Source organism: Protopterus annectens, chromosome 5.part0 (genome assembly GCF_019279795.1).
Source record: "Protopterus annectens isolate FY-2018-M chromosome 5.part0, PAN1.0, whole genome shotgun sequence".
In the NCBI taxonomy this organism is placed as follows: domain Eukaryota; kingdom Metazoa; phylum Chordata; order Ceratodontiformes; family Protopteridae; genus Protopterus; species Protopterus annectens.
Window position 1 is genome coordinate 453,776,081 of NC_056735.1, and position 26,409 is coordinate 453,802,489.

General features: G+C 37.9%; 1 protein-coding gene across 1 annotated transcript in view; it reads left to right on the top strand.

The window, feature by feature from the left end:
• Nucleotides 1-2,452: 2,452 nt before the first annotated feature.
• Nucleotides 2,453-26,409, top strand: part of LOC122802675 (cytidine and dCMP deaminase domain-containing protein 1-like) — a 1,973,793-nt gene continuing 1,949,836 nt past the window's right edge. Inside the window, exon 1 of the mRNA XM_044072390.1 lies at nucleotides 2,453-2,621. Coding sequence (XP_043928325.1) covers nucleotides 2,471-2,621 — 151 coding nt within the window. The 5' untranslated portion in view covers nucleotides 2,453-2,470. The remainder of the gene's footprint in view (nucleotides 2,622-26,409) is intronic.

Sequence of the window (26,409 nt, forward strand, 5' to 3'; positions counted from 1 at the left end):
AATCAGGGACAGTTTAGAGGTCTGGATATACCTAATTCTACAAAATGATTTATTTACGTGTACTTCTCAACCTCTTAATGCAGGAAATCTGGACAAGGCCAAATATATTGAGGAGAACATACAAACAGTACTAAACACTGCTCTTGTATAAACTTAGACAGTTGACAGAATAACAGGTCTTGCTTTAGCATGCATTTTTCTGAATGGTATGAAGTCTGAAACTCAATGTCTGTCATTATTTAATGACTTTATTCCTAAATGATTTGCCAGAAAACCACAAATTTTATGAGGAACAAACCGAAAATAAGAAGCAAAAATCCATTCTGCAAAAATCTGGACAGTTAAGCGGTATTGTTCAGCCAGGGCTGTCTGAGTTTGCCACCCTTCCCCCCTCACAAAATCATGGTCGAATGGGGCTTCCCCTGCAGTTATTCCAATGTCCCATTACTCAGATATTTCTCCCCATTTACAATAAACACTGTAATGTGCATACTGCTTTACTTCTGCGATGATTTGGATTTCATTTAAAAGTTTTATTTTACATTTTCCAGCACAAACACTAATAGACTTCTGATAAACAAAGCAATGTAGTTTCACAATGAAAATAAACTTAGCATTAAATCTTCTCTGCCTTTGAAACTTATATTCATTAAAATAACATTGAAACCCACATTCAAAGAAAATACATCTGGCCAGTGGCAGATAAAGATTAACTTTGGGCTGTTTTCAAATCATAGGCCTCTTACACAGGAAACATACATGTGTTCTTTGATACACCTTTCAGATTGTATTAAATTATATTCCTTGTATAACACAGTACAGTTGTTAGGGGTGTTTTAAATTTATTGTTTTGAACATTTTTCCAGTAAACAACAAAATGCATGCAGCAATAATGACAAAACTGCCCAATTCAGAACATTTCCATCATAAAAGTTGACTCAAACTTCTACAGTCCAACAGTATCAGTTAATATGCACAATCTCTGCAGAAGTAAAAGTCATCTAAATAATTCCACATTAAAGAGATCTGTAACTAATTAACAGGTTGCTGCCAGCAAACAACTTTATATTTCATTGTTTCATCTACAAATAAAGTGCCTGTTGCCCTTGAGGAATAAATTGTCTATGTTACATTAACAAAATGATCAGCAATGCAGCTATATATTGTGGGAGTTGAACCCACAGCATTCTGCGTCAAACGCACATGCACTACCTGTTGTGCTATTAACAATGCAAGCAAGCAAAGCATAAGCAGCACTAAACTTCTCTTCAAGCTCTCAGCTCCTTGTAAAATCCACTCGACACTCAACTGTATCTCTCAACTTTGAAGCACACAAAATCTGGAAAAAGCCAAAATTTATTGGGTGGGGTGGGGGGGACAAAAGCCAAAAAACTAGGGACACATTTTAAACACTGCTTGTATAATCTTGGAAAGTTGCTAGAATAAAATGTGCACCCATCCTGCGTTCCACTGCCAAGTCTTGAACCTAGGACTCTGTACACTACAGTCAGAGAACCATACCACTATGCCAAATCAGCTGTTTCTTAAATGGCAGGTAGACTGAAACTTAAATGGCTATCATTTAGTGAATTCAGTTCAACCTCTTAGCTCAAAAAACTGGGCAAAGCCAATAATGGGGGAATACAGCCCCCAAAATAGGGACACATTTCAAATATTGATCTTATAAACAGAAAATTGATAGAATAAAAGGTTTTGTGTTACCATGTACTTTCTGAAGAATATGAAGTCTGAAATTCAAATGCCTGTCATTATTTAATGAATTCAAACTCCAGAAAACCACATATTTCATGGGGAACAGAACAGAGCAAAAATATGAGGCAAAATTTTCACAAGAACAATAATATGATGCAAAAGCGTTACAAGTATTGGTGAGTAGGGAATTTGAGTATTTGCTACCTACTCCCAATGTACAGGGTTTGAGTCTAGCCACCAGATTTATTTAACTGGGGCATTTTATACACACACACGGTTTCTTTTTATTTTAACATTGTTTTATTTTCTTTTAGAGCTGGTGAATGATAACCATAAAATAGTTTAAAATGTGGATTAACCTTAAGTTTCAGTGCTGCACATTATTTAGTTCCTGGTAATATCAGTTCAGAAAATTAAAAAATTATAAATTCATTCTCTTTATCTATAGAACTCTAAGCATTCTGTCAGTTTTTTTGGAACAATAAATATAAATGTAATGATTCCCTGTAATATAAATAAAGCTAAATAAAGTTTAAACATATAGAATTTTAAACAACTGTATAAATGAACTGTACAGAACTGCCAGTTATAGGTATCAAGGATCTGGGCAAGTTCTTCATGAACTATGGGGTGTGTCTGTTACATGGGCCAATCAGGTTGAAGTGGAGGGAGAATTACATTTGCGCTATAAATTATGTTGATAGAAACTGCTGTGTTATTCATCCCAATGATCTGTTCCTGCTTCTTCTTTTGAGACATGGACACTGCTGGTAAAGGCAAACGTACCACATCTAAAAAAGATGCTGAGAAACTCCAATGCGATGCCAAGAACAGTATGGAATCTGGTGGGGCAGCCGGAGGTGGTAACGGCGGTCACCCCAATCAAAACGTGAATCCTGGTCAGGAGGGTAAGTGGAATGCCCTCAGTCATAGCTCAGATTCTTTGGGAGGGTGGGGGGGAACAGGACCAATCCAAAAACCGCGGTGGTGCAACAGTAGCCTTGCTGCCTCACAGCCAGAGGCTCTCTCGTTCGATTCTCGGCTGGAGCGCTTTCTGTGTGGAGTCTGCATCCCACCCCCCCCCCGCGATCGAATGGCGTTCGAAAAGCATGCGTAGAATGGGCGTGCCTTCGCTGAAGGTTGGGCGTCGAGCTGGCACACGGGTCCTAACCGGAGAAAGCCGAAAGAAGAACAATCAGGAGCACTCATTAACGTCAGAGGTTGACAGAATGAGTATATGAAATAGTGTACATTTTCTGAAACGAGTTATTTAATTAAAATTCTTGTTATTATTTATTAAGTGTGAACCACCGCCTTCTCTTTCCAAATCTTCAGGTTTGGGAAGGATTAGGAGGGACCAAGCAAAATTTTGAGTCAAAATTTGCGATATCCCTGGAAAGCAGGGTCGGTTGCTGGAATTAAAGAAAAAATGGGGAAACGTTTCCTGTACATACTTATTTGTTAGTATGCATACATTGGCAGGAAGAGACGGCTAACCTGACTGACCCGATATCAAATGATAGTGAACGTCGAGGCAGTATAACAGCGCGCTCATGTCCTTTAGTTAGCTAGGCTACTGGAAGAAGTTTTCCTTCATTCTCGACCTAATGAATTTATTACACACACGCATACATATTTCACTATGTATTTTTATTTTATTAGTCACCGTTTATCTATATTATTAAAGGCGAGACAACTCCTCCGTTGCCGTCAGACAGGTTAAGGTTACCACCTGTCCCACTTTGCGAGGGACAGTCCCTCTTTGGGCAGTTGTGTCCTGCAAAAAAAACCTGTAAAAATGGCAAATGTCCTGAGATTTTAGGACATTATTTCCTATGTTTTATGTAATAGTTGCATAAAACAGTTATTCTGTATCTGAAACGCCTAAATGTTATAAGAAACAGAATAAGCAACTAAAATGCTACAAGAATAAGCTTTTATTTAGGCAAAAAAGTGAAGTTATGTCCTTTGTACTGGCCATGGGTGTGTTTCAGCATGTCATATCTAACATTTGTACCAAAAATGTTCCACTTTGGGCATTTGAAAAGGTGGCAACCCTACAGACAAGTAAGTTTACATATATTGTGAGAAGGAGAAGGTGTTTAGTGCTTTCTTATGCAGATAGCCAAAGTTTCATTTTTCGTTTGAGACCCTGTTTGGTGTCTACACTTTTGAAGCTAATAGGTCGATCTCGTTGTTCATACTAGCTATGCTTCTTAAACGATAAATGGTTCTGAGTGTGACATGAATTTATAGCGTACTTACTGGAAACATCGAAACATGTTTAATCGTGGAGAATATTTAACTAACATGTCACAAAAAAAACTAATGAAGATAAATGTATTTTTGAAACATCACGCGAGCACCTTAACTGTACAGAATTTAACATAATGCGTGGCATTCTTGCCTCATATTTCTTGTCTGAATTAAAATTTGTGGTGTGGCAAATCAGTTATAGTAGCAGTCACTAAATAATGCCAGATGGCCAAGTTTCAAATTTGATAGCCTTCAGAAAAATGTATGCCTTTACAAAATCTGTTATTTTAGCATTTTTAAGTTAATAATATTATTTCTCTTCTTCTTTTGCTTTTTCCCGGTTAGGAGTCGCCGCAGCGGAACTCCGCTCCGCTAATGATTGGTAGTAGATTTTTTTACGGGTGCCGAGGTGCCAGCTCGATGCCCAATCTTCAACGAAGGCATGCCCATTCTATGCATGCCTTTCGAAGGCCCCTCGATTGCCAGAAAGACATGCAGACTCCACACAGAAGGCTCCAGCTGAGAAATGAAAGTGAGAAACTCTTGCTATGAGGCAACAAAGCTACCGCTTGTCCTTATTTTAAAGGTCTTGCTTTTCTCTGATTCTTGCTGTAAGAAAACAGATGTACCTCACCGGCCACTGTGTGGGTAGGTATGGGTATTGAAGCTATAAAGTTAGATGAAGGGAGGGGGTCTACAGGGAATCTAAGCGAGGTACTGACCTAGCGTGGGCAGGCACATGAAATATGTAAACATGTCCACTTTATTTTGATGGAATTTATTATTACAATTTTATAATGTGAAAATGCTTTTGTTTCAGAATATAGTTTTAATATTGAAGGACCATAGCTCTTGACTTTGTACCTCTAGTTTAATGCAGAAATAATTAGAAGATTGCAAATTAGGGTCACTTTTTAAATAATGAAACATTTAACTTAGAAAGTACATAGAAAAAGAGAAGTGTGAATTAATATTTATTTTCTGAAATAAAGCAAGTATGTAATTGTAATGCTTATCAGTATTTACTAAGGATTATCAGTATTTACTGACAGGAATCCACCACCTTTCCTGCAGAAAATTTCCAGTTTTTGGTGGGACTAGGCACAATTTTGAACCTGAATTAGGGACATCAAAAAAAAAAAAAAAGTAGACCCAGTTGAGACGCATGTGCAGGACACAACAACTTGAAAATATGGGGAGTGTCAAGTCACTGAAGGTAGTTTTGACCAAATGAGGAATGACTGAAGTATACTCACTGAAACTGCCGTCTTTCTTCACTGTTGTGCAATCTTGCAGTTGATCTATGTAAGTTCTTTGGAGTGGGCGTATCTCTCCACATGGGGATTGCAGGGTGACTTGCTCCCCTGCAAAAAAAATTGGATGTTTGCTGAAGGTAGCTTCACTGAACATTTTTCAAGTGTTTTTTATTCACCAAACGAAGTTCAGTAAATCAACATGGATCCAAAGTATGCACAAATACAAAATGTCACCTAGCTAGTTTATTTGCAAAATATTATAAAAATTGGGTTGCATAAATCTTAATCATATGGTGAAGCTTTTGATGTCTAGCCACACCAATTTATCCAAATAAGTGAAGTTAGGTACATCAATAGTACTGCTTCTGGGCACTTTTTTTCTTCCCTATTACACCAGAGGTCAGATCTAAGACTGTGCACAGTTTTAAGAAGTGTGACTTTCTCTTTCAAACTCACAAATGAAAGAGGAAAATAAAGAAAAAAATATATGCCTTTTCTGCAAGTAATGGTCGCATCTGATACAATTTTAATAAATAACAATGGATTTGTTTGGGGGTTGATGACTAATGTAATTCACTTAGGCCAATAGGGAACATTACTGAAGCATTTAACAACAGAGGAAAAATCACAAATGAAATATATTGGTTAATGTGATATACTATATGTTAAGACAATGGTTTTAATGAGATTGCCATGAAGCATGTTTTCTAATCCTATGGTACAAGACACTTCATGTATCATTCACCAGATTCCTTATTTATTATATATATATATATATATATATATATATATATATATATATATATATATATATATATGTATGTATATATATATATATATATATATATATATATTTATATATATATTTATATATACACATATATATGTAATATGGATCCCTATCAGTTTGAATGGAGATTGCGGTGCAGTGAGGATCAGGAAATTTACCCTTTTCATCACTGTAGTGTGATCTTGGAGTTGGTATATATAATTTGCAGGGGATGTAGGCAGTGCAGGTTGGTTGCTTCTCTGCATAAAAGTAAAAGAAAGTAGATTTTTTTTTTTTTTTTGATGTTTGAGTTTTCGGAAGCTCAGTCATATGGTCTCATCAGTATGAATTTTGAGTTTCTGCAAATGCGATCATCTGACATAACATAAAAAAAAAAATATATATATATATATATATATATATATATATATATATATATATATATATATATATAGGAGCGCTACAGAATCCTGATCCTGAAGACCAAAATCCTGAAAGTTCAAAATACTGAAAACTCAGAATCCTGAAAACACACAGGATACCAACAATTACTATATTCGAGCACAAGTTCATACAGAAACAAATAAAACACAAACTATATTACTCTTCTCCAAGTATAAGCAGGGGGGGAAGTCCTTCTGCACCCCCCCATGTGGAGTGCTGCACCCCCACACCCCTTGCTACTTAAATATATCAACTCCAAGATTGCACTTAGTGTAGTGAAGTGCAATCTCGGAGATGATATATTTAAGTAGCAGGGGGTTTGGGGGCGCAGGGGGGCTTGCCTCCCTGCATATAGTTGAAGGATAATATGCTTCAGTATGTACTTGTGCTGCAATATAGTAAGTGTTGGTATCCTGTGTGTTTTCAGGATTTTGAGTTTTCAGTATTTCGAGTTTTCAGTATTTTGAACTTTCAGGATTTTGGTCTCAGGATTTTGGGCTTTCAGGATCCTGCAGCACTCATATATATATATATGACCAACCAACCTATGAACCTATATATATATATATATATATATATATATATATATTTATATATATATATATATATATATATATATATATATATATATATATGGGTTACCTTCAGAACATCGACAGACCATGTAGATGAAACCCATTTCAGTGACAGACCATTTCACTGACAACTACTACTTTACTACTTGCAATAATTTAAGGCAAATAAGGATTTGTCCCCTTCCTGAATGTAGTGCGACCCTGGAGTTAGTATATATATATATATATGTATATATATATATATATATATATATATATATATATATAGTTGGGGGGGGCACAGCCCCCCATCTTTTTTGGATTAAATTCTGTACTTTTTGTGTTATATTCTTCTTTTAAACCAAATAGATGGGGGGCTTCGCCCCCCACCCCCCTGATGAGGTGAGGTGCCTCCCCACCCCCTAACTATATATATTATCTCCAGAGTCACACTACATTGGAGAAGGGGACAAATCACTGCTATTTGCCTTAAATTCTTGCATTTACTAGTTGTCAGTGAAATGGTCTGTCAGTGAAATGGGTTTCAATGAAATGGTATGTCGATGTTCTGAAGGTAACCCATAAATGATAGACATTTTATAAAGTTGAAGATCATATGGCTGAGACCATATTATCGACTTTTAAATGTCAACCATGAGGAACGGGCATCTCCGTATAGTGTGGAATGTAAAGATTTCCATCTTCTGCACTGTAGTGCAATCTCAAAGTTGGTATATTTTAGTTCTGGGGAGGGGTGGGGGTGAAGCAATGTGAAGGTAAGTGATTGTTGTGTTTTTTTTTTTCATAGTCGATAGTTCAGAAGATCATATTTTATGGTCTCGGCCATATGGTTTTCGACTTTATAAAATGTTGGCCGTGTAAAGTAGACCCATATATATATATATATATATATATATATATATATATATATATATATATATATATATATATATATACATACATACACACACACACACATACACACACAAACACACACATATACTTATGACTTTACTGCAAAAGGTCGAGTGATTGTTTGGTTGACATCTGTTTACTCAGTTGTTTATGATTGACTAAACAGCTGGTTGACAGGTTCCAAGACTACATAACCCATGTTTGTGCGATCTCAGAATAAGTATATATAATTAGCAGGGGGTGTGAGGGTTGCAGGGGTCCTTGTGTGTTTTTTTTTTTTTTTATTGTTTAATTTTCAGTTTTGTACATGTAGAGTCTGTTTCCAAAGCATGCATAGTTGATGTCAATTACATCATTTTATACATTTGTGAGTCAATGTTCTGAATGCCAACTTTGGGTATATTCTATCCTTAGAAATACATCTATCCATATAAATCCATATATGTGTTTGTATGTATGTGTGTCTTTTGTTGTTTGTTGTCTATGTATGCATTTACACAAGTTTAATTTTTTCTAATCAAAGTTTTTTAAGCTTAAGTACATTGTTTTGTATTTCACACAACTTTCCATTTCTTGTGCTGAAATGATACTTTTGTCTTGCTGAAATAGTTTCATTTTGTTGGTTGAAAAGGAAGTGTTTATCTTGTTGTGTAAAGATATCTAAGAAGCCTAAACTAAGGAAAAATACAGGGAAGAGCAAGAAGGCACTTTCCAGTGGTTGTATACTTGGAGATCTGAATAATGCCACAATTACGATTCATAGACATTCCAAGGCCACTCTCATGACCAATCTTGCCCTGGTAGTTCACTCCCTCACACTGCACCTTCTTTCCCCAGGAAGGCCATATGAGTCAATCCTGGATTGAATTTGTGTTTAATTGTATTTGTTTGTTTGTTTGTTTGTTTCTGTATATTAAATATATGATCATTTTAATAACATTGCTATGAAGATTCGCCTTGTGGGTGTGGGGGGTGATACTTAAATCTGTTATTGTTTTCTTCAGGAATTATTGCTATAAGGAACATTTGGTTTTACCCACCTTCTGTCATTGTCAGAGTTTTTTTCATCATCTGTGCTCATAGCCCTGTAAAGACACACTGTGGTCCTATACTAGCATTCCTTGATATGTTTTTGATGCATAAAGCATTGCAAGGCAGCTTTTTTCAGTTCTCACTAATGCCAGTGCTTTACATCCTGCATCAGTGTTGGAGTACTTTCATCTCTGTAGTGGTTGTTACTCATTAACTGTTTGTTGTTTTTCTTCTGATACCCTCAGTCGAACATTAATATGTGATGTATGTCATAGAGGTAGGCATATGTGTCAAAAGTAACTGCACTATTTAATTCTTTTATCTCTTTCTTTTTTATGAAAGTTTCAAGATAGCAAAAAGGAAAGTAGAAATAACTCCTTACTTAGGCTCATCTAGTGAAGAGAAAGATTTCTATATAAACACAGATATGTTCTCATTTGTCTCCACATTCTGATAAGGATAATTCATCCTCTCAATCTTTTGGGGTTTTATGATATATTTCTGTACTGGGTTCCTTTGACCTGTAGCTCTAGACAATCCTTCTTCACATAAGATATAAAGAGAGAATGAGACTGCCTGCTTCAAAAACAGACAGTGTCACCATTATATAAAGCCACACGAAAAAAGGAATAATCCAAGGCAGGAGCAACTCAGAATAAAAAAAGCATTGCACTCTACTTTTCAGTATACCTTTCAAACTTTCCGTGCAAGAAATCAGGGCAAAACCTAAAATAATGGGGAGAAAGGGGATCCAGTATCTGTCCGCCTGGGATGATGTGCTCGACAAGCCACATTGCTTTGCAAGACATGGCTTGCACCTGTCACCCTTAGGCTTTTGAATACTGGCCAAGGCTTTAGCCACCCCCATAGTGCCTTTTTTAGGCAAGGCTCAAAAGACAAACCCACTATCGTAAATAGCACAAGTAACCAAAAACTGAGGGTAATGCTACTCAATGCCAGAAGTCTAAACCTCAAAATGCATGCACTCGAGGCACTCCTCAGTATGAAGAACATTGATATCTGTGCAGTAACAGAAACCTGGTTTAAGGCTCCAGAGAGCACCCCAGCACTACCAGGTTATAACTCATACCATACTTTTTGGCCACAGAACCCAGACTGAAACACAAAAGGTGAGGTGTATCCATATTCATTAAGGATACCCACACCTCCAGGTTAGTGGTGCAGCACAATTCCTCAGAGATCATCCATGTACAACTAACAATGGGCAAAACTGCAATTCAAATTGTAGCTTTCTACAGATCACCCACCATGACCCAGGACCCTCATTCCATGTTTTTGGAGACACTGGAAAATATGAAGGTCCTACCAAATGCCCTAATATTGGGTGATTTCAATTACCCAACATTAACTGGGAGAAGTACTCAAGTACTAACTCCCTTGCCCAATGCTTCCTAGAATTTATAAACTTGAATGCCCTGGATCAACTGGTCAACACCCCCACCAGAGGTGACAACATATTGGACCTGGTCATCACCAACATGGGTGACCACACCAAAGGTCAACCCCTCACTGGTTAGATCAGACCATAGAATAATCAGTCTGGATTTCCACATTCCACCTCCACCCCCAATAAAGGAAACCACCATGAAAAACTTTTCAAAAGCAAACTTCACGTTACTTAAGACCGATATGGAAAGGTTCACAGCCCCTTGCTAAAGGACAATGCTGTCCAAGCTGCTGAATCCCTTACAAAGGCATTCTATGAGCACCTGCAAGAATGCACAGATCATGCTATCCCAAGCAAAACCAAGACTCACTCCTTCACGAAAAGGAAACCAATCTGGTGGACCCCTGCCATAAACAAGCTATACAATAGAAGGAGGAAACTAGTACAGAAGAGTAAAATCCCAAGAAGGAATGACATCCCTGATCAGTATCAGCAAGAAACTATGATCCCTCATAAAATCATCCAAGGCTAGCTTAAAAAGAACAATTGCCAAGGACTCCAAAGATAACTACAAAGCGTTATTTAGCTATGTTAAGAACCTAAGTGGAAATGTTCAGATCTGCTCTGAGTTAGAGCAGAATGGCACAAAATACACTGAACCAACTGATATTGCCAACATTCTGGTAGACAGATTTAGTGCAAACTTCGGATTCCTATTACCTTATCGAAGTTCTGAAACTTTGAACACCATAAGGACGAAACCTTATGTTCGAAGTTTACTTCGATAATGTAAAAAAGAAAAAGAAAAGAAAGAAAATAAACTGATGCAAGTAGGGGTGAAAGCTCTCCTGCACCCCCCACACCCCCCGCTCTTTAAAGCTAGCAACTCCCAGATCGCACTACAGTGCGGTAAAGGGATGATCCCCATTCTTTAAATATACCAACTCCAAGATCGCACTACATTGTGGTAAAGGGAAATCTTCCCTTTCTGCACTGTATTGCAAACTCAGAGTTGGTATATTTAAAGAGCGGCGGGTGTGGGAGGCACAGCCCTTCACATGAGGGGTGCAGGGGGGCTTTCCCCCTTCTTGCAACAATTAGATAGCTGTTAGGGTTAGTATTTTTATTTTTTTAGTTTGAATTCCTGGAACTTCGAACATCTGAGTTCAATGTTTTCAGGTTCGAAGTTTCAGGAATTCGACAATGTAATAGGAACCCGCAAACTTCACCCCCCTTTCACCCCCTAAAGGGCCCATAACCATACAAGAAAAATGTAGAACCCCAGAAATCACTGACACACAGGTTAAAACAGCCCTATCCAAAGCCAAAAACACAGCTTCAGTGAGACCGGCTGTATCCCAGGTTGTGTCTTACATGAGCTCCAAAATGAACTAACCCCTCACCTAAACACACTGTTCAAACTCAGCCTCTGTACAGGCTACATACCCATAGAGTGGCACAAAGCAACAGCTATCCCGCTCCACAAAGGTGGAGCCACAACGGACAGAACTATCATCCTATAAGCCTGACTAGCCTGGTCTGCAATGTTATGGAGCGCATCATTATGGAACACATTAACAGAGACATTGGGAATCTCCAAACATTGGACCCTACCCAGTTTGGCTTTGTTAGGGGAAGATCATGCCTCCTAAACCTGGTGGACTTCTTTGAGACAGTTACCAAGGCTTTAGGCCCACACAGCCTACTTAGACCTCATAAAGGTCTAAATCATTTGACACCATTCCCCATTCTGGTATTATAGACAAGCTCACCAGCCTGAACATAAACCCCTATGTCACGAGATGGGTTTCCAATTGGCTCACAGATAGAACCCACACGGTGAGAGTTGCAGGCTCTAGGTCCAACTCTAAACTGATTACAAGTGGCTTCCCCCAGGGCTCAGTCCTGGGACCCCTCCTGTTCAGTATATACCTCTCAGAGGTACAGGCAAGCACAGGAGGACTATGGCTGACCAAGTTCACAGACGACTGCAAACAGGGGGTCATAACTGACTCTCCGGTTGATACAGACATCCTCCAGAAGGGTCTCACTGAAACGGATACCTGGTGTCAAAATCATGGCCTCAAGCTAAATGCCAAAAAGTGCATAGTCATCCCATTTGGAAAAAACAAAGTACCTGTGAACTACCACATACCTGGTAGTCCCCTAAATACAGAAAATGAAATAAGGGATCTGGGAACCCAAGTAGATAGTAATCTCTCCTTTGATAATCATATTGCCAAGGTGGTTAGAAAATCCTTCTATGTGACCCACCTAATCACAAAAGGGTTCCCATCTAGAACAAAAGAGGTTATTGTGCCCATCTACTCATCACTCATCAGAACCAACATAGAGTACAACACCCCATTTGGGATGTACCTTACAAGACACCTGCAACAGTTGGAAAGACCACAGAAGTACCTCACCAAGAGGATTACTGGCCTCAAACAGATGCCTTATGCAGCCTGACTGAAGAAACTCCAGCTGTACTAGGTTGCATACCCCTTACTCAGAGGTGATCTCTGCCTGACATACAAGGCCATGTCCAACCCAGAATTGATGGACATGCTCCATCTAAAAAAACAAAAAAAAAAACAAATCCCTGAGAGCCACACACTCTAGGCATCTAAACCTCACGCTAGAGGGATAGATTCCTGTCCCAGAGACTCCCCATACTTCAGAACAGGATTCCAATCTACATTAGGCAGAGCCCCTCACTAACACTCTTCAAGAGAAATCTTGACGAGTGGATGGGAAACAGAAAATTTACCCCGGGGATCACTGCAGTGGCTCTGCTGGATAGAGGCACAGGGAACTAATGCCTCTGCTGGACAGAGGCAAAGGGAACTAATCTAAGGGGGCGGCAAAAGCCAACACATTTTGGCTAAGCTTATAGATGCCCCCGGGCAGATAGCCTAGCACTTACCTATAAACCTATGAACCTATAAAAGTGAAAATAGGGACAGATTTTAAATATTGCTCTTATAATCTTAAAAAAGTTGCTAGAATAACAGGAATACATTTTCTGAAGGATATTAAGTCTGAAACTGAAATACATGTCTTTATTTGCTGACTTCAGTGCTCAGTGATTTCTCAGAAAACCAGAAATTGTAAGAGGAAAAGACCAAAAATATGAGTAAAAAATCTGGACATTCTGCAAAAATATGGACAAGAGAGCGGTAAGCTTTTCATGATGTTTAGGTAAATAATAATACCCTCTGGGGTATGCATTATAGGGAAAAAATGGACCTGTTTAACCATAGAAGGTCTTTGAGACAGTCACCAAGTGCTATGGACAAGGGAAAATCTGTGCATACAGTTTGCGTTTGACACTATCCCCCACTCTGGCATCATTGACAAACTCACCCAACTAGGCATCAACGCTGATATCACCAGATGGGTTGCTAACTGTCTCACTGATAGAACTGATATAGAAAAAATAGGGGAATTCACCTCCAGCGGTGGACCTGTAACCAGTGGTGTTCAACAGGGATCAGTCCTGGGACCTCTGCTGTTTGGGATCTATTTATCTGCATTACAGGTAAAAACTAAAGGTCTGTGGCTGACAAAATGTGCTAAAGGCTGCAAACTGTGAGTGGTCATAGAATCTAAAAATTATGTCAACATCCTACAAGAGGGTCTTACAAAAACAAATGATTGGTGCCAGAGTCATGGGCTTAAACTCAATGCAAAAAATGTGTTATCATTCCTTTTGGTAAGAGCTGTGTTCCTGCTATCACATCAATAGCAATACCTTAAGTACACACAGTGGTGAGAGACCTGGGTTCACAGGTTGACAGTGGCCTTACCTTTGACTGCTGTGTCTCCACAGTGGTAAGAAGGGCATTCTATATTGTTCATCTCATAAGTCAGGGCATTTCCTCCAGAAAAAAAAGAAGTTATAGCCTCCCTGTACTCTTCCCTCACCAGGTCAATAATTGAGTACAACTCCCCTTTTGGTATGTACTTTGCAAGCACCTCCAGCAATTGAAGACACCACAAGGTTGCTCACAAGGAAAATTCTAGGTCTTCAACTTCTGTCCTATGGGTATTGTATGAAATCACTGTCACTTTATTCTATTTCATACAGAGTACTCAGCAGTGTTCTCTGCCTGGCATACAAAACAGTATCTGACCTTGCTTTATTGGAAATGCTGGTTATCCATAAGCCAAATGGTACAAGGTTTATTTGCTCTAAAGACCTTAACCTGGTATGTGACATTAATAAAACCTGCTGGAGGGACAGATTTGTCTCCCAAAGGTTCATGTCAAACAGAGCAATTCACTGGTCCTCTTCAAACACAATCTGGACGATCGGATAGGTAACTGTAAATTTACACTGGGGGTTCCAACTGTGTCCCTATTGGACAGGGGCTATAGGTGCTGATCATGGAAATAAGGGTAAGAACTCAGCTAGGCTTGCAAGAGTCCTAGGACCATTTGCCAAGTAACTTCCTATGGTCCTATGTTAATTTTTTTCTGACTTGATATCATGAAGAGAAGACAGAAACAGCCCATTAAAATAAGATACAGATCCACAGAAGAGAAATTCTTACTATCATCTGACCAACATTACCATCCAGTTGCAAAATAGAAATTCATGTATATATTTTCTATGAGTAGATAGTAATGCTTGCTAAGTGAACAGTAAACTCTCTTAATGGATTTGTTTTATTTAAAACAGAGAAATAATTTAAAATATTAATACTGACAAAGTTCTAATACGTAATGGAAAAGGTAAGGTAACCTGGATGAAGATTGAATTCTCAGGTTTCAGTTGCCCAAGGTTCAACCTACTGACGAGCTGCATTCCTCCATAGGAAATCACTGTTGGTGAGTTGTGCTGGCAGTGATGCCTTTTTGTGGAAATGTTCCCATTCTCTGAATTGGTATAACCAGAGTAAGTATGTTTAAGTTTGGGGGGTGGGCTTATACCCATGTCAGGGGGTGCTAGGTCATTTGCCCTACTTCAAAAAACACTTAAAAAGTGTTCTCTTGGCAGTTTTTCTTTGGCACATGCAGTTTGGAGATTAAGATTCTTGGTGCATTCGCTTTCGCACATTCATAGTGGAAGTGAAAATGTATTGCATTGCAGCTCTGAAATTGTATTCCGTGAACAGCTTAATTAGTCATGCACTATATACTGTTTATATGAATTTGTTTCTTCTTGGTTGTTGTATTTGTTTTCTTTACTGTATTTACTGTGCATTTCATGATGCTGCAATAAAAAAAGATGTTTCATCTTGAAAAGGTATTACAAATTCATTAAACATGTTTTTTCCAGAAATATAAACAGCTCACTTGGTAGCAGATTACATTATTCTGGTTACAAATTGTAATAAATAACTAAATAAAATCAATATGTACAAAGTTTTAATTATTTAGTTTTGACAAAGTAGATAAACCATGTACCTGCTCTATAACCTACCTCCTCCTTCTCCTTATATGATAACTAAACTCCTGTGCTTTTTGCTACTGCTGACTGATGATATTTTCTCCTCAATTATTATTTTTTATCACTTATTGGTACTGGTACAATGATGCTGATTAATATATCTTTGTTTACACCTCTCTGATTGAATTTGTCTGGCAACCAACAAAATTCCTACTTTTATGTATCAATTCTGTATGTATTATTGTAATCACTATTTGTAACACTGTATCTACTTTTGTACCAATTAATGTTTCATTTGTTTCTATATCTATGTTCTTGTCAGAGCTTTTCTCCCCGGGCCTCCACTGAAAATGGGCTGTTTTAGGTCCAGTGGACTTTCCTGGTAAATAAATGCAATAAATAAATAAATAAATGGTGTACCAATACACATACTTTAGTTTTTAATGATTTCATTTCCTAATGTCAGCAAATATAATTCAGCATTACTGGTAACAGTTGAGTCATAGCTCTTCTTTGTGCATGAGAATAGAAGAACTAACTTATTATGTTTGCAAACATGCTTGCAGTAAGAGTATAACACAGAAGAACATATTAGAAATCATTTACTGTTCATGTCCCAGACATGTACACCCAAAGGCACTCGGTAGTAAAGTATAAATGTTCATTATTAGATCATTGTTGCAGTAGCATAAATTATATGGGATATATTCTGACAATAAATTTACCAGACATTCCAAAACTTTGGAGCACCTTCCACATGCTGTAGCCACTGTTTATCTCAAGGCTGTCAATATAAATACAGTGTCTAGGGTGCCAAATCCTTGGACTTCTTGTTGCTAATGGTCAGCTAGCATTTTCCTAGGCTGGGAAGGTAAGTACCACATTGGGAATTACCTTCCCAAATTATTATTTTTAAAGAAAAATATTTTCTGTGAAAACCTATTGTTTAGAGGCTTTTGTTAGTACTGTTTATAATGGCCATTATAGTAACAGCGTACTGCTATTCTGATTCCATGAGCTTAGGATTCCATGTAGGGAATTGTTAATTCAGTAACTGTTTTACTGTTTTTGTGAGGAAAAAGTTTTTCTTTTTAGTTAGAATTAATTGCTGAGGGCTATATCTACTGGTTTAGAGAACTATAATTAAGATTTTATTTTATATCAAAACTTAATTGTTTATTTATGATTTCTTCACTTGTCAAATGCCACTTTTGGCATAAAAAAATAATTAAATCCTCTCATGATAAAAAGACATTTGATATCATTCTCACATACTGACTGAAAAGCATTAAAGGCAGGTAAAAGTGGGTGGGAGGTAAAAGCACTATTTTTCTTAAACACATGAAGCTACTTGATTAAGAACATTACTATTTAAAATGCATTTTGAATTCAATCTTCTAACATATAATTTAAATTCAAAACAGTCTCCATGACATTAGCCTTTACTTGTTAACAAATACTCTAGCTAAACACTCTTTGGTATGTCAGTCTTTCAGAAGAGTTTAAATTTTTTGTTTATGATACAGTAACAAGCGGTTAGGAGAGGATTAAATAGATTTTTAGAACTGTTAGAGTTAAAATGGCAGATCTGGCTTGATGTGGGTCTTCCCCTGGGTTTAACAGCCACTTGAATATTAAGTGTATTTTAAAGTTTTTAAGAGACAATAAAAAAAATATAAGTGTAATTTATAAATATACATATTTTGTAATATGAATGTTAGAACATATGTTAACATTGTATTGTTTGAAATAAGTTTATTTGTTTTTTTTAAATGTTTGTTTTATTGATCACATGATTTTTAAATTTCTTCAAACAGTAATAGTAATACTTGATTGATGTGCCTCAGCTTTGATGAAGTCCGTTTGTATAGGATGCAAGCTCTAAACTGAGGAATAAATATTTGGTGTTTCCTTGTTGCCTTGTTGCAGTTTAGTGTTTTTATTATTGTGAAGGCTGCCAGCCCAGCCAGCTAAAATTTTGTAAATAATTCTGTGTCATTTGTGAATAGTAATATGATTTGTATGCATGCCTTAGAAATGTAAGAGAACTATATGTTCTGTACTGAGCTTCAAGAATGTAACTACAGTGCAACCTGCTGGAAAAGAGCAAAAATGTGTATAAACTACATGCCTATGCAAATGTATATGTTGACGATAAAGGCTAGAATATACAGCTAACTTGCAAACTCTAAGAAAATAAGTTGACAAGTAAAGAGTTTTACGATTGTGTTTACCACAGCTAGAAGACAATGTCTGCAGCAGTAGCTTGAGAGTTGGATTCTTAGTACAATCTATCCCGCAGCACTATCTGCATTCTGTTAGAGTAGAACATTATTGCTGAGCAGGACCACAACTGATCCCCACAAATGGAAGTTGCATCTAGGGGTCATCCAGGAATTGATCCATCTGTGGAGAGTTTTTTAACTAGATCTGTTTGACTCCAGCCACATCAGACAAATAAAGAAATTCTGTTCCAGGACTCCTTGCATACAGGTCTGGAAGACAGATGCCATTTCATTCTCATGGATGGGGGTAGCTTCTGTAACTCTTTCCACTGATAAACAGGATTCTTCTAAAGATTAAAGAGGACTTTCCAAGGATAATTGTGATGATTGTCCTTTCACCTAGGCAACAATGTTTCTCCTTTCTTTGGAAACTGACCAGAGACAATTACAGTCAACTTTCTCAAAGAGTGGATTTGCTCACACAAGACAGAGCTTATTTAATACATTCCAACATTCAACATCTTCAAATGGCTGCCTGGATGATAGAAATTCAATACCCTTTATGCATCCTTTTCCTGAGAAGGTTCAGCAGGTATTAAAATGAGGCAAAAAAAACTGCTACTAGAAAATTATATATGGGTAAATGAAAAAGATTTTCATTTTGGTGCAACAATAAGAACCAGAACCCTTTTAAGGTGCAGTTTGTAATTCAATGTTTTTGTGAGTTGTGATCCCTTGGCTTTTCTTACTCTTCTGGCAAGGTTCATCTTTTAGCCATTTCTGTTTATCTGTCCACAGACCCTTCTTTCCTTTTTACCTCAAATGAAACAATTTGTGAAAGGAGTTTTATATATTGACCACCTAGAAAGCAGGCAGCTCCTTTTTGAGATCTTAATTTTGGCGAATATTGCACTGTTTCCTTTTGAACCTGCTCACAATGCATATTTGAAGTTATTTTCTTTGAAAACAATATTATTTATTACTCTGACTTGTGCAAGAAGAGTATCAAAGTTACAAGATGGTATTGTGGATCAACCCTACCTCATCTTTCACAAAGATAGGAAAACTTTGAGAACAAATTATTTATTCGTTCATCACATTGATCACTGCTATAGTAGGCTTAGCTATATGGGTTATGTCTTGCCAAGGATATAATGATCAGACAGATCTCAAAGCTTCAGGCCAACTTCCATGAGTCCCTATCAGTTTCATCAAAAAATCTGTTCAGCGAATGGCATATTCAGTGCAATTAAATCAAATATGCTCTTCATCGAACTGATCATACTGAGATTGTGGTACACTGAGGATTGGGAAATTTGCTCTTTCTTTCCTCACTGTAGTGGGATCTTGGAGTTAGTATATATAATTAGCAGAGAGTGTGGAGGGGATGCAGCCCCCCACATGAGGGGAATTCAGTGACCATCATTTCTGATGAAATGCCATTTATTGAAGTGATGGTTCAATGTAGTGATATAGACACAACTTTCACACATCCAAACTTTCAAGCAGCTTGAGCTGAGCTACTAAAAGACAAGTTTAGGTTCAAAGCCCTAAAAAATTTCCTTCCAGCAGAAATAGGGAGATTGAGTCCAGAAAGGACAAGGTTAAGAATAGCATAAAATAAATGTCCATACCCTGGCTTAAAAAACACACCAAAAAGCAAGGGGGATGGATAGAGGGAGCAGCTAGTGTGCAGTGATCATTTGAACATCTTCTGTTATGGTAAGTTCAACTGACACAGCTGGATTTTATGCCTAATGTCATGTCAGAGTTTACTTTCAACCATGCTATTTGTCTCCCTATTATCTTTCCAGATCTGACAACAAGGCAGAGATAATCTTACATACCTTGGTTGTCCACAGGCAACTAAAATACAGCAGTGGCAGGCTGTTTATTTCCTATGAAGGCAAGGAAAAGGTGCAACCAGTATCTAAATAATTTCTAAATGATTATCTCATGCTATTTATTGTTGTTGCACTCACCATGGAAATAAACTGCCAGATAGGGCCATAGCCACTTCTACTAGGGCTCTGCCTACTTCTCTGGATTGTTGGAAAGGGATGGACTACTGTTTGTATGTATATATATTAGATAATTTTATGTCATTTGTAAATATTAATGTAATTCACAGCCTGCTTCACAAATGTAAAAAAAAAAAACTGTATTAAATGTTGAACTTCAAAAATGTAACCACAGTGCACTCTGCTAGAAGAAAGCTGATAAGTCGAGCATTGTATGTCTGTTTGATCTCAGAGCTCAAAGACATAATGTCTGGACTGAGAAATTCCTATAATGTCTGGACTGAGGAATTCCTTCTAATGTTTTGAGACAAGAGTTAATTGCTAGATTTTGGATGTGTAATGTCTTTTGTTGCTGTGGGTTCCTGGCAGCTGCAGGATCAAAGATATGTTAAACTCAGAGGTTCTGTTAGTCTGGGAACCAGAGAAGAATGATGTAATCTAAAATGATTTGGCAGGGATGTATTACCAATTCAAGGGATCTCAGAGAGAAAGACAGAGCATTTTGCATTTGTCTTCAGAACTTTCAACATCACAAATATTCTGCCTTTGCTCTGTATGTAAGTTGTTGTTGTGCCTTTTGGCTTTTCCCTGTTAGGGGTCGCCACAGCAGAACTCCAGTCTGCTAATGATTAGTAGTTGATTTTTACGTGCTGAGTTACAAGCCCTGATGCAGAATCTTCAACAAAGGTACACCCATTCACACATGTCTCCACACAGAAGACACTCTAGCTGAGAATCGAACCAGGCAACATCTTACTGTGAGGTGGCAACGCTACCACAGCACCACCACTGCATCTGTATGTAAGTAAGATATTAATTTAGAACAGTATTGCTCTTAGAGTTAGATAGGAATTTAGTCAGATTTAGCCTAGCCGTTTTCTATATTTATGTCAGACTATTCTACAGTATTATTTTAAGCATTTTCTTGTGATTTCTGAACTCTTGACTAGCACTGTGTTGAACTGGGGAGATTTGTCTTGTGATTTTATTATTTTTTATTTAAACCTTTCAGCTGTGGCTGTTTTGTGTAGAGATAATTTAAGCTGTTAGAGAGTACTTACATGCATTAAGTAATACTGTCCAAGCCACTTCAGTAGTCTTGCTGCTCAGTCACACTTACTATTTGAATATCAGTAATATTACACAGTGAAATTGGTCACCCTTTAGGAAGGGCCTTAGAGTAGTGCTAAGTTAATAATTTCTACCTTATAGTCTGGAGAGAAGGGGGTATAGCTGGAGAACCTGTGCCAGCCTTCAACAGGAGTGCCTGTGTGTTTGTATATGACTCATATCTCAAAGTGTGTGTGTGTGTCAGCTACTTGGACAGGGACACGATGCACTGGTTGGACAGAGAGAGTGCTAGGAGAACTTGGCTTGGGACCCTGGGTAAGGACCCCACTCTATAGCTGTGCCAGTGGGGAGTCTTATTTGGGATCTGGACAGAAAGGGAGAAACCAGCCCCAGACTGACTGTGATCTCTGTGTGCTCTTAAGGGAAATTGTACTTTACTGTGTGTGTACTTGTTATCCTTCCCAATGTGGACACCCCTCACTGATGCTAGTGGTGAGGATTGAGGCTCCTTGATTACTGGGCCAGTGCACGGGTGTCACAGTTGGTCTCAAATGTCCAGGATTTTCCAGAAAGCTTTGGATTTTTTTTCATATTTTGGTCTATTTATTGTAAAGTTTCTTTTCTTCCTTTTGGCAAACGAGGACTGTACTTACTAAATAATGATAATGCCCATTTCAGACTTAATAGCCTTCAAGAATAAGCATGTGGATGTAAAGCCTGTTATCCTGGGAAGTTTGTAAGTAAGTAAAGACAATAGCTGTCCCTGATTTTTTTCCCTTTGTCCAATATTATTTTTTAGATTTTTCCTTTTTCTTGAGACAGGAGGCTAAGACATATGTATATATGTTTGTGGTGGGGGTGGGGGTTGTTGTCCAGTATAATCTGACAGCAGTGAGCTGAAAAGGTAAATCCTTGAGTGACAGTTTTGTATTTATGTATTCATTTATTTGATGCAAACAACTGAGGTATACAGTCACAGACATACAAGTGGTTGTAACTGACAGCCACATACACTGTGCGTGTGTGCGTGTGTGTGTGTGTGTGTGTGTGTGTGTGTGTGTGTGTGTGTGTGTGTGTGTGTGAGTTCTTAGCCTTCAAAATTTGGCACTAAAGTAAAGGTTGCTATTCTAGCAAATCTGTAGGTATATAAAGGCAATAGTCATCCTTAATTGTGGTCATTTGTTCATAATTATTTTTGACTTTCTCCTTAACTGAATGTAGAGTTCGAGACATACATTCGGGGGGGTGGGTGGCAACTGCACAATGTATTCTTAGAGTGACTTGTGAAGATTAATTACTGTGTATTTGAAAGTAGCAAGCTGGTCATAATTTTTTTCATTTTCAGTCACAGTCTAATATTAATATTGTATTCAATAAATGGCTCCTAAGAAAAAGAAGATAGATAAATAGAAAAGTTTCTGAAGTGGCTTTACCTGTAAACTCTCTCTCCTGGCTTCTGACAGTTGACTCTAATGTGGCACTATTAGTGTCCCCCAGTCAAATCTGTCAGTCTCTTTGGACTCCTTTCATGTTGCACTGAGGGATGCCACTAAAGATAAGGAGCTTTGGACTCCTTTCATTTTGCACTGAGGGATGACACTAAAGATAAGGAGTCTAGCATGTCCTCAAGGGTTGGAATTACATTTACTACTTAGAAATTGATAGGTATAGAAAAAGTTTATGTTTTTTTAACCTAGTCTTAGAACAGTTAATTATCAAGCTCACGTTGTCAAGTGTCTGCTGACAATGTTTGCAGATACTAGTGACAGTATTTCTGAGTTACCTTCTTCAGAGATAAAATCACCTTTACTCAACATGGCATCTTCTGTGTCTCAGGTAACAATGCATTTCTTAAAATGTCCATACAATGCACCAGAAGTATTTTTCCAAGCAGCTGCAACATGGTCAGTGATGGGCAGGTATGTGTGGCATAAATCACAGAATCTTCCAGAAGATGTCAGGGTACAAACTCTTAATGCTTCCTCGATCAAGGAAGCATTATTTGGTATCTCTTCAGCTGAAAGCTTTAGTGAAAGTGGAAAACTGCCCCAAGGGGACAAACAAAGTTTCTAACCCCCCCTTTCCAAAGTATAACAGGAGCTTCACTTCCAGGTCTGGACCCCTTTATAGGAAATCTATTAAACAATGCCATCAAAACACTAGGAAGCAACAGTGAAAAAGCAATGATAAGGGAATTCAAAGAAAAAAAGGTGACGCAACACAAGCCTAATAACAACCCAAAAATGTTAGACTATCTTTTCCTTCAACTCTTCTTACCTCCCTACACTGCCCCTCCAATAAGTCTTGTAGGTAATTTTTCTTTGCATTTCCTTCTTTGGGACCAAATTACAAAACAAAGCTAAGCACTAAAAGTTGTCTAGATTGGATATTGGTGTCACCTTTTCCTTCCATACCTTTCTCAGATGTTATATCCATGCATCATATAGCATGTTCCAAAAATCAAAGCAGGTAAAAGGATTTTATTCCAGGATATTTCTAGTACACAATAAAGATGCAACATGGAGACCAGCTCTGGCCTTGTGTTTCATAAACCTCTTTATAAAACTTCCATAATTCGAAATGCTTTCCCTTCAGCACTTTGTCCTTGATTCCTCCTTCATGGTGACTTTGGACCTCAAAAATAATTATCATCATATTCACAGGGACATTGGGCACTATTTAAGGTTTTCTATTTAGTTAAAAAAAAGCTTGTGCTATGCCTAATCCCAGCAACAGTCACATAAAATAATGTCCACCAAGAAAAAACGTTGCTGGAAACTGCTGATGTTAAAAAACAATTTATTAACACACAAACCCACTTGTAGTAATCCACTTGTAGTTAGCGCTTTCGGGCCAAAACCCTTCATCAGACTGATTCAAAAATGTTACAAACATATTTAAAATACTCATCTACCAACCAAATTTCAGTAAAAAGCCCGCCTTTTCTTGAGGGCTGGCTTAAGGGGCACAACATCATTCAAACCTGGAAACCTGTGTGCTGTTAATTCAAGAATCCATTTGGATTCCACTAATTCAGTAGTGTGTTTTATATCTCCACCTCTGCTATTTAACACAACATTTTATATAACCCTAAAACTGAATTGATGTGTAGGGTTGTTTCTTATGTGCCTACACAATGCATTGTGTTCATCTTGATTTCTTATTGAAGACATATGTTGCAGTACCCTGACCTTAAGCATGTTGTTGGTCATCCCTGCATAGTAGCTTGGACAGGAATTGCAGTTGGCCAAATATACTACATCCGTTGTCCTGCATGTTGCTCTTCCTTTTAACAGAACCCTCCTTCCACTAACCGGATGTACGAAAACTACATCCTTGTTGATGTATACACAAGCCTTACAATGCCCGCATGGTACTGTACCCTTCATTATGGGCAAAGCTTTAGTAGTGTTAGCAATCCTTTCTTTACAGAGCATGTCCTTAAGGTTCCTATTCCTCCTATAACCAAACCATGGATTGCTTCCTATAATGTCCCCTAAGTGAACATCACTGGTGATTATATTCCAGTTTTTATTTATTATGTCACGAACGCCCTTTATGTTACTTCCATAGGTCAACATTAACTTTTGTCTTGTTTGCGTATTCCTAGCAGCTATGTCCTTCCCCTCTTTTACCCCTGTTGTGTTAATCCAAGGTCTGTATTTATCCTTCCTGTAGACTCTACCTTTACTTACTGCTACCTCTATCAGGCCCTCTCTGTAGCCCCTCTCACGGAAACTTTTGCTCAACTTTGTTAGTTCCTCATCAAATTGATCATCTTCCATGCTTATCCTTGAGGTCCTACTCACCTGCCCTTGCACTATATTGGGGAAAGTAAATCTGGGGTGCATACTATCAAATGATAGTAGTGTGTTCTTCCAGCACTCCTTCCTAAACAGTTGTGAACTGAAACCATTCTCAGTAAGTCTAACCTTGACGTCCAAAAAATCTATGGAATCACACGAGCTATTGACACTGAATTTCAAAAATGACGTTGTGAAATGTAGAAATTCTATGAATTGTATTAACTGCATGCTATCCCCTCTCCATAGAATAAAAATATCATCCACAAAATGTAAATATGTACCTATATATTTTTTCCAACCCTCATTCTCCAAGACATATTGTTTTTCCCAGTAAGAGAGAACTAGGTTCGCATAGGTATTGGCACAGGGGGTACCCGTGGCTACCCCCTGTGCCTGTCTATATGTAGAATTAATACCTATAAAAATGTTGTTTTCCAATACCAATGTCAATAATTCTTTCATAAGGTCCAGTTTCATATCTGTAACCCCCATAGTCCTAAGGAGTCCCAATACAGCTTGTATACCATAGTTGTTTCCTATAACTGTAAATAAGCTTTGGACATCAAGTGTGACCATTATGGATCCATCTAGAGACGTATTTCTATTCAAATCTCCCAAAACTGAGAGAAAGTGACCTGTGTCCTTCAATATATTCTCTATTCTATCCACAAACAGTCTTAATGTAACTTCCAGCCAAATCGATATGTTTTCAGTGACCCCCCCTCTACCTGACACTATAGGTCTGAGAGGGGGGTCTGTTTGTGATTTATGTATCTTTGGTAGGGCCTTGAACACCGGTGTAACTGGCTTGTCTATCAAAAGGAAATCTAGTAGTTCCTGCATTATGTACAAATTAGTGTGCAACCAGTGTAAACGACTGTGTACCCTGCTAATCACCCCTTTTACCTCTATTGGGTTCAATTGCACATAGACATCACCCTCAGAGAGCAGCTCCTTCATTTTGGCTTTATACCAGTGTGTGTCCAGTACCACAACCGCCCCTCCTTTATCAGCCATTTTTATGGTTAGGTCCAAGTTGTTGCTCAAATCATCCAATGCCCTCCTCTGATTTTCAGTTAAATTATAATACCTTGCATAATCTCCTTTTTGAAAATAGGTTGAAAGATCACTTTCACATTTGCTTAAAAATAAACTTAATGCTGGTAACAATGGTGGAACATAACTGCTCGGTTTATGTGGTTGCTTATTCAGGGAACCTGTGTCCCCAAAAAACTTTCGCAACATGACATTCCGACAGAAAAACATAATAACCATCACTACATCACTGTATGTACAAGTTCTAATAGGCACAAACGTTAACCCCTTGTTTAAAATCTCCACTTGTTCTTTACTTAAAACATACTTTGATAAATTAAAAACAATACCATAGTCCAAAGTATGAGTCAGTCCAATGTCCTCCTCTTCTTGGTAGGATCTCTGTCATCGCTTAACGACCTCTTCCAGGAGCCTCTCTTCTTCACATTCGCTGGTAGTTGCCCCAAAAAATGTTGTTGACCCATCCTAACCTTTGGGCGAGCCCCCGT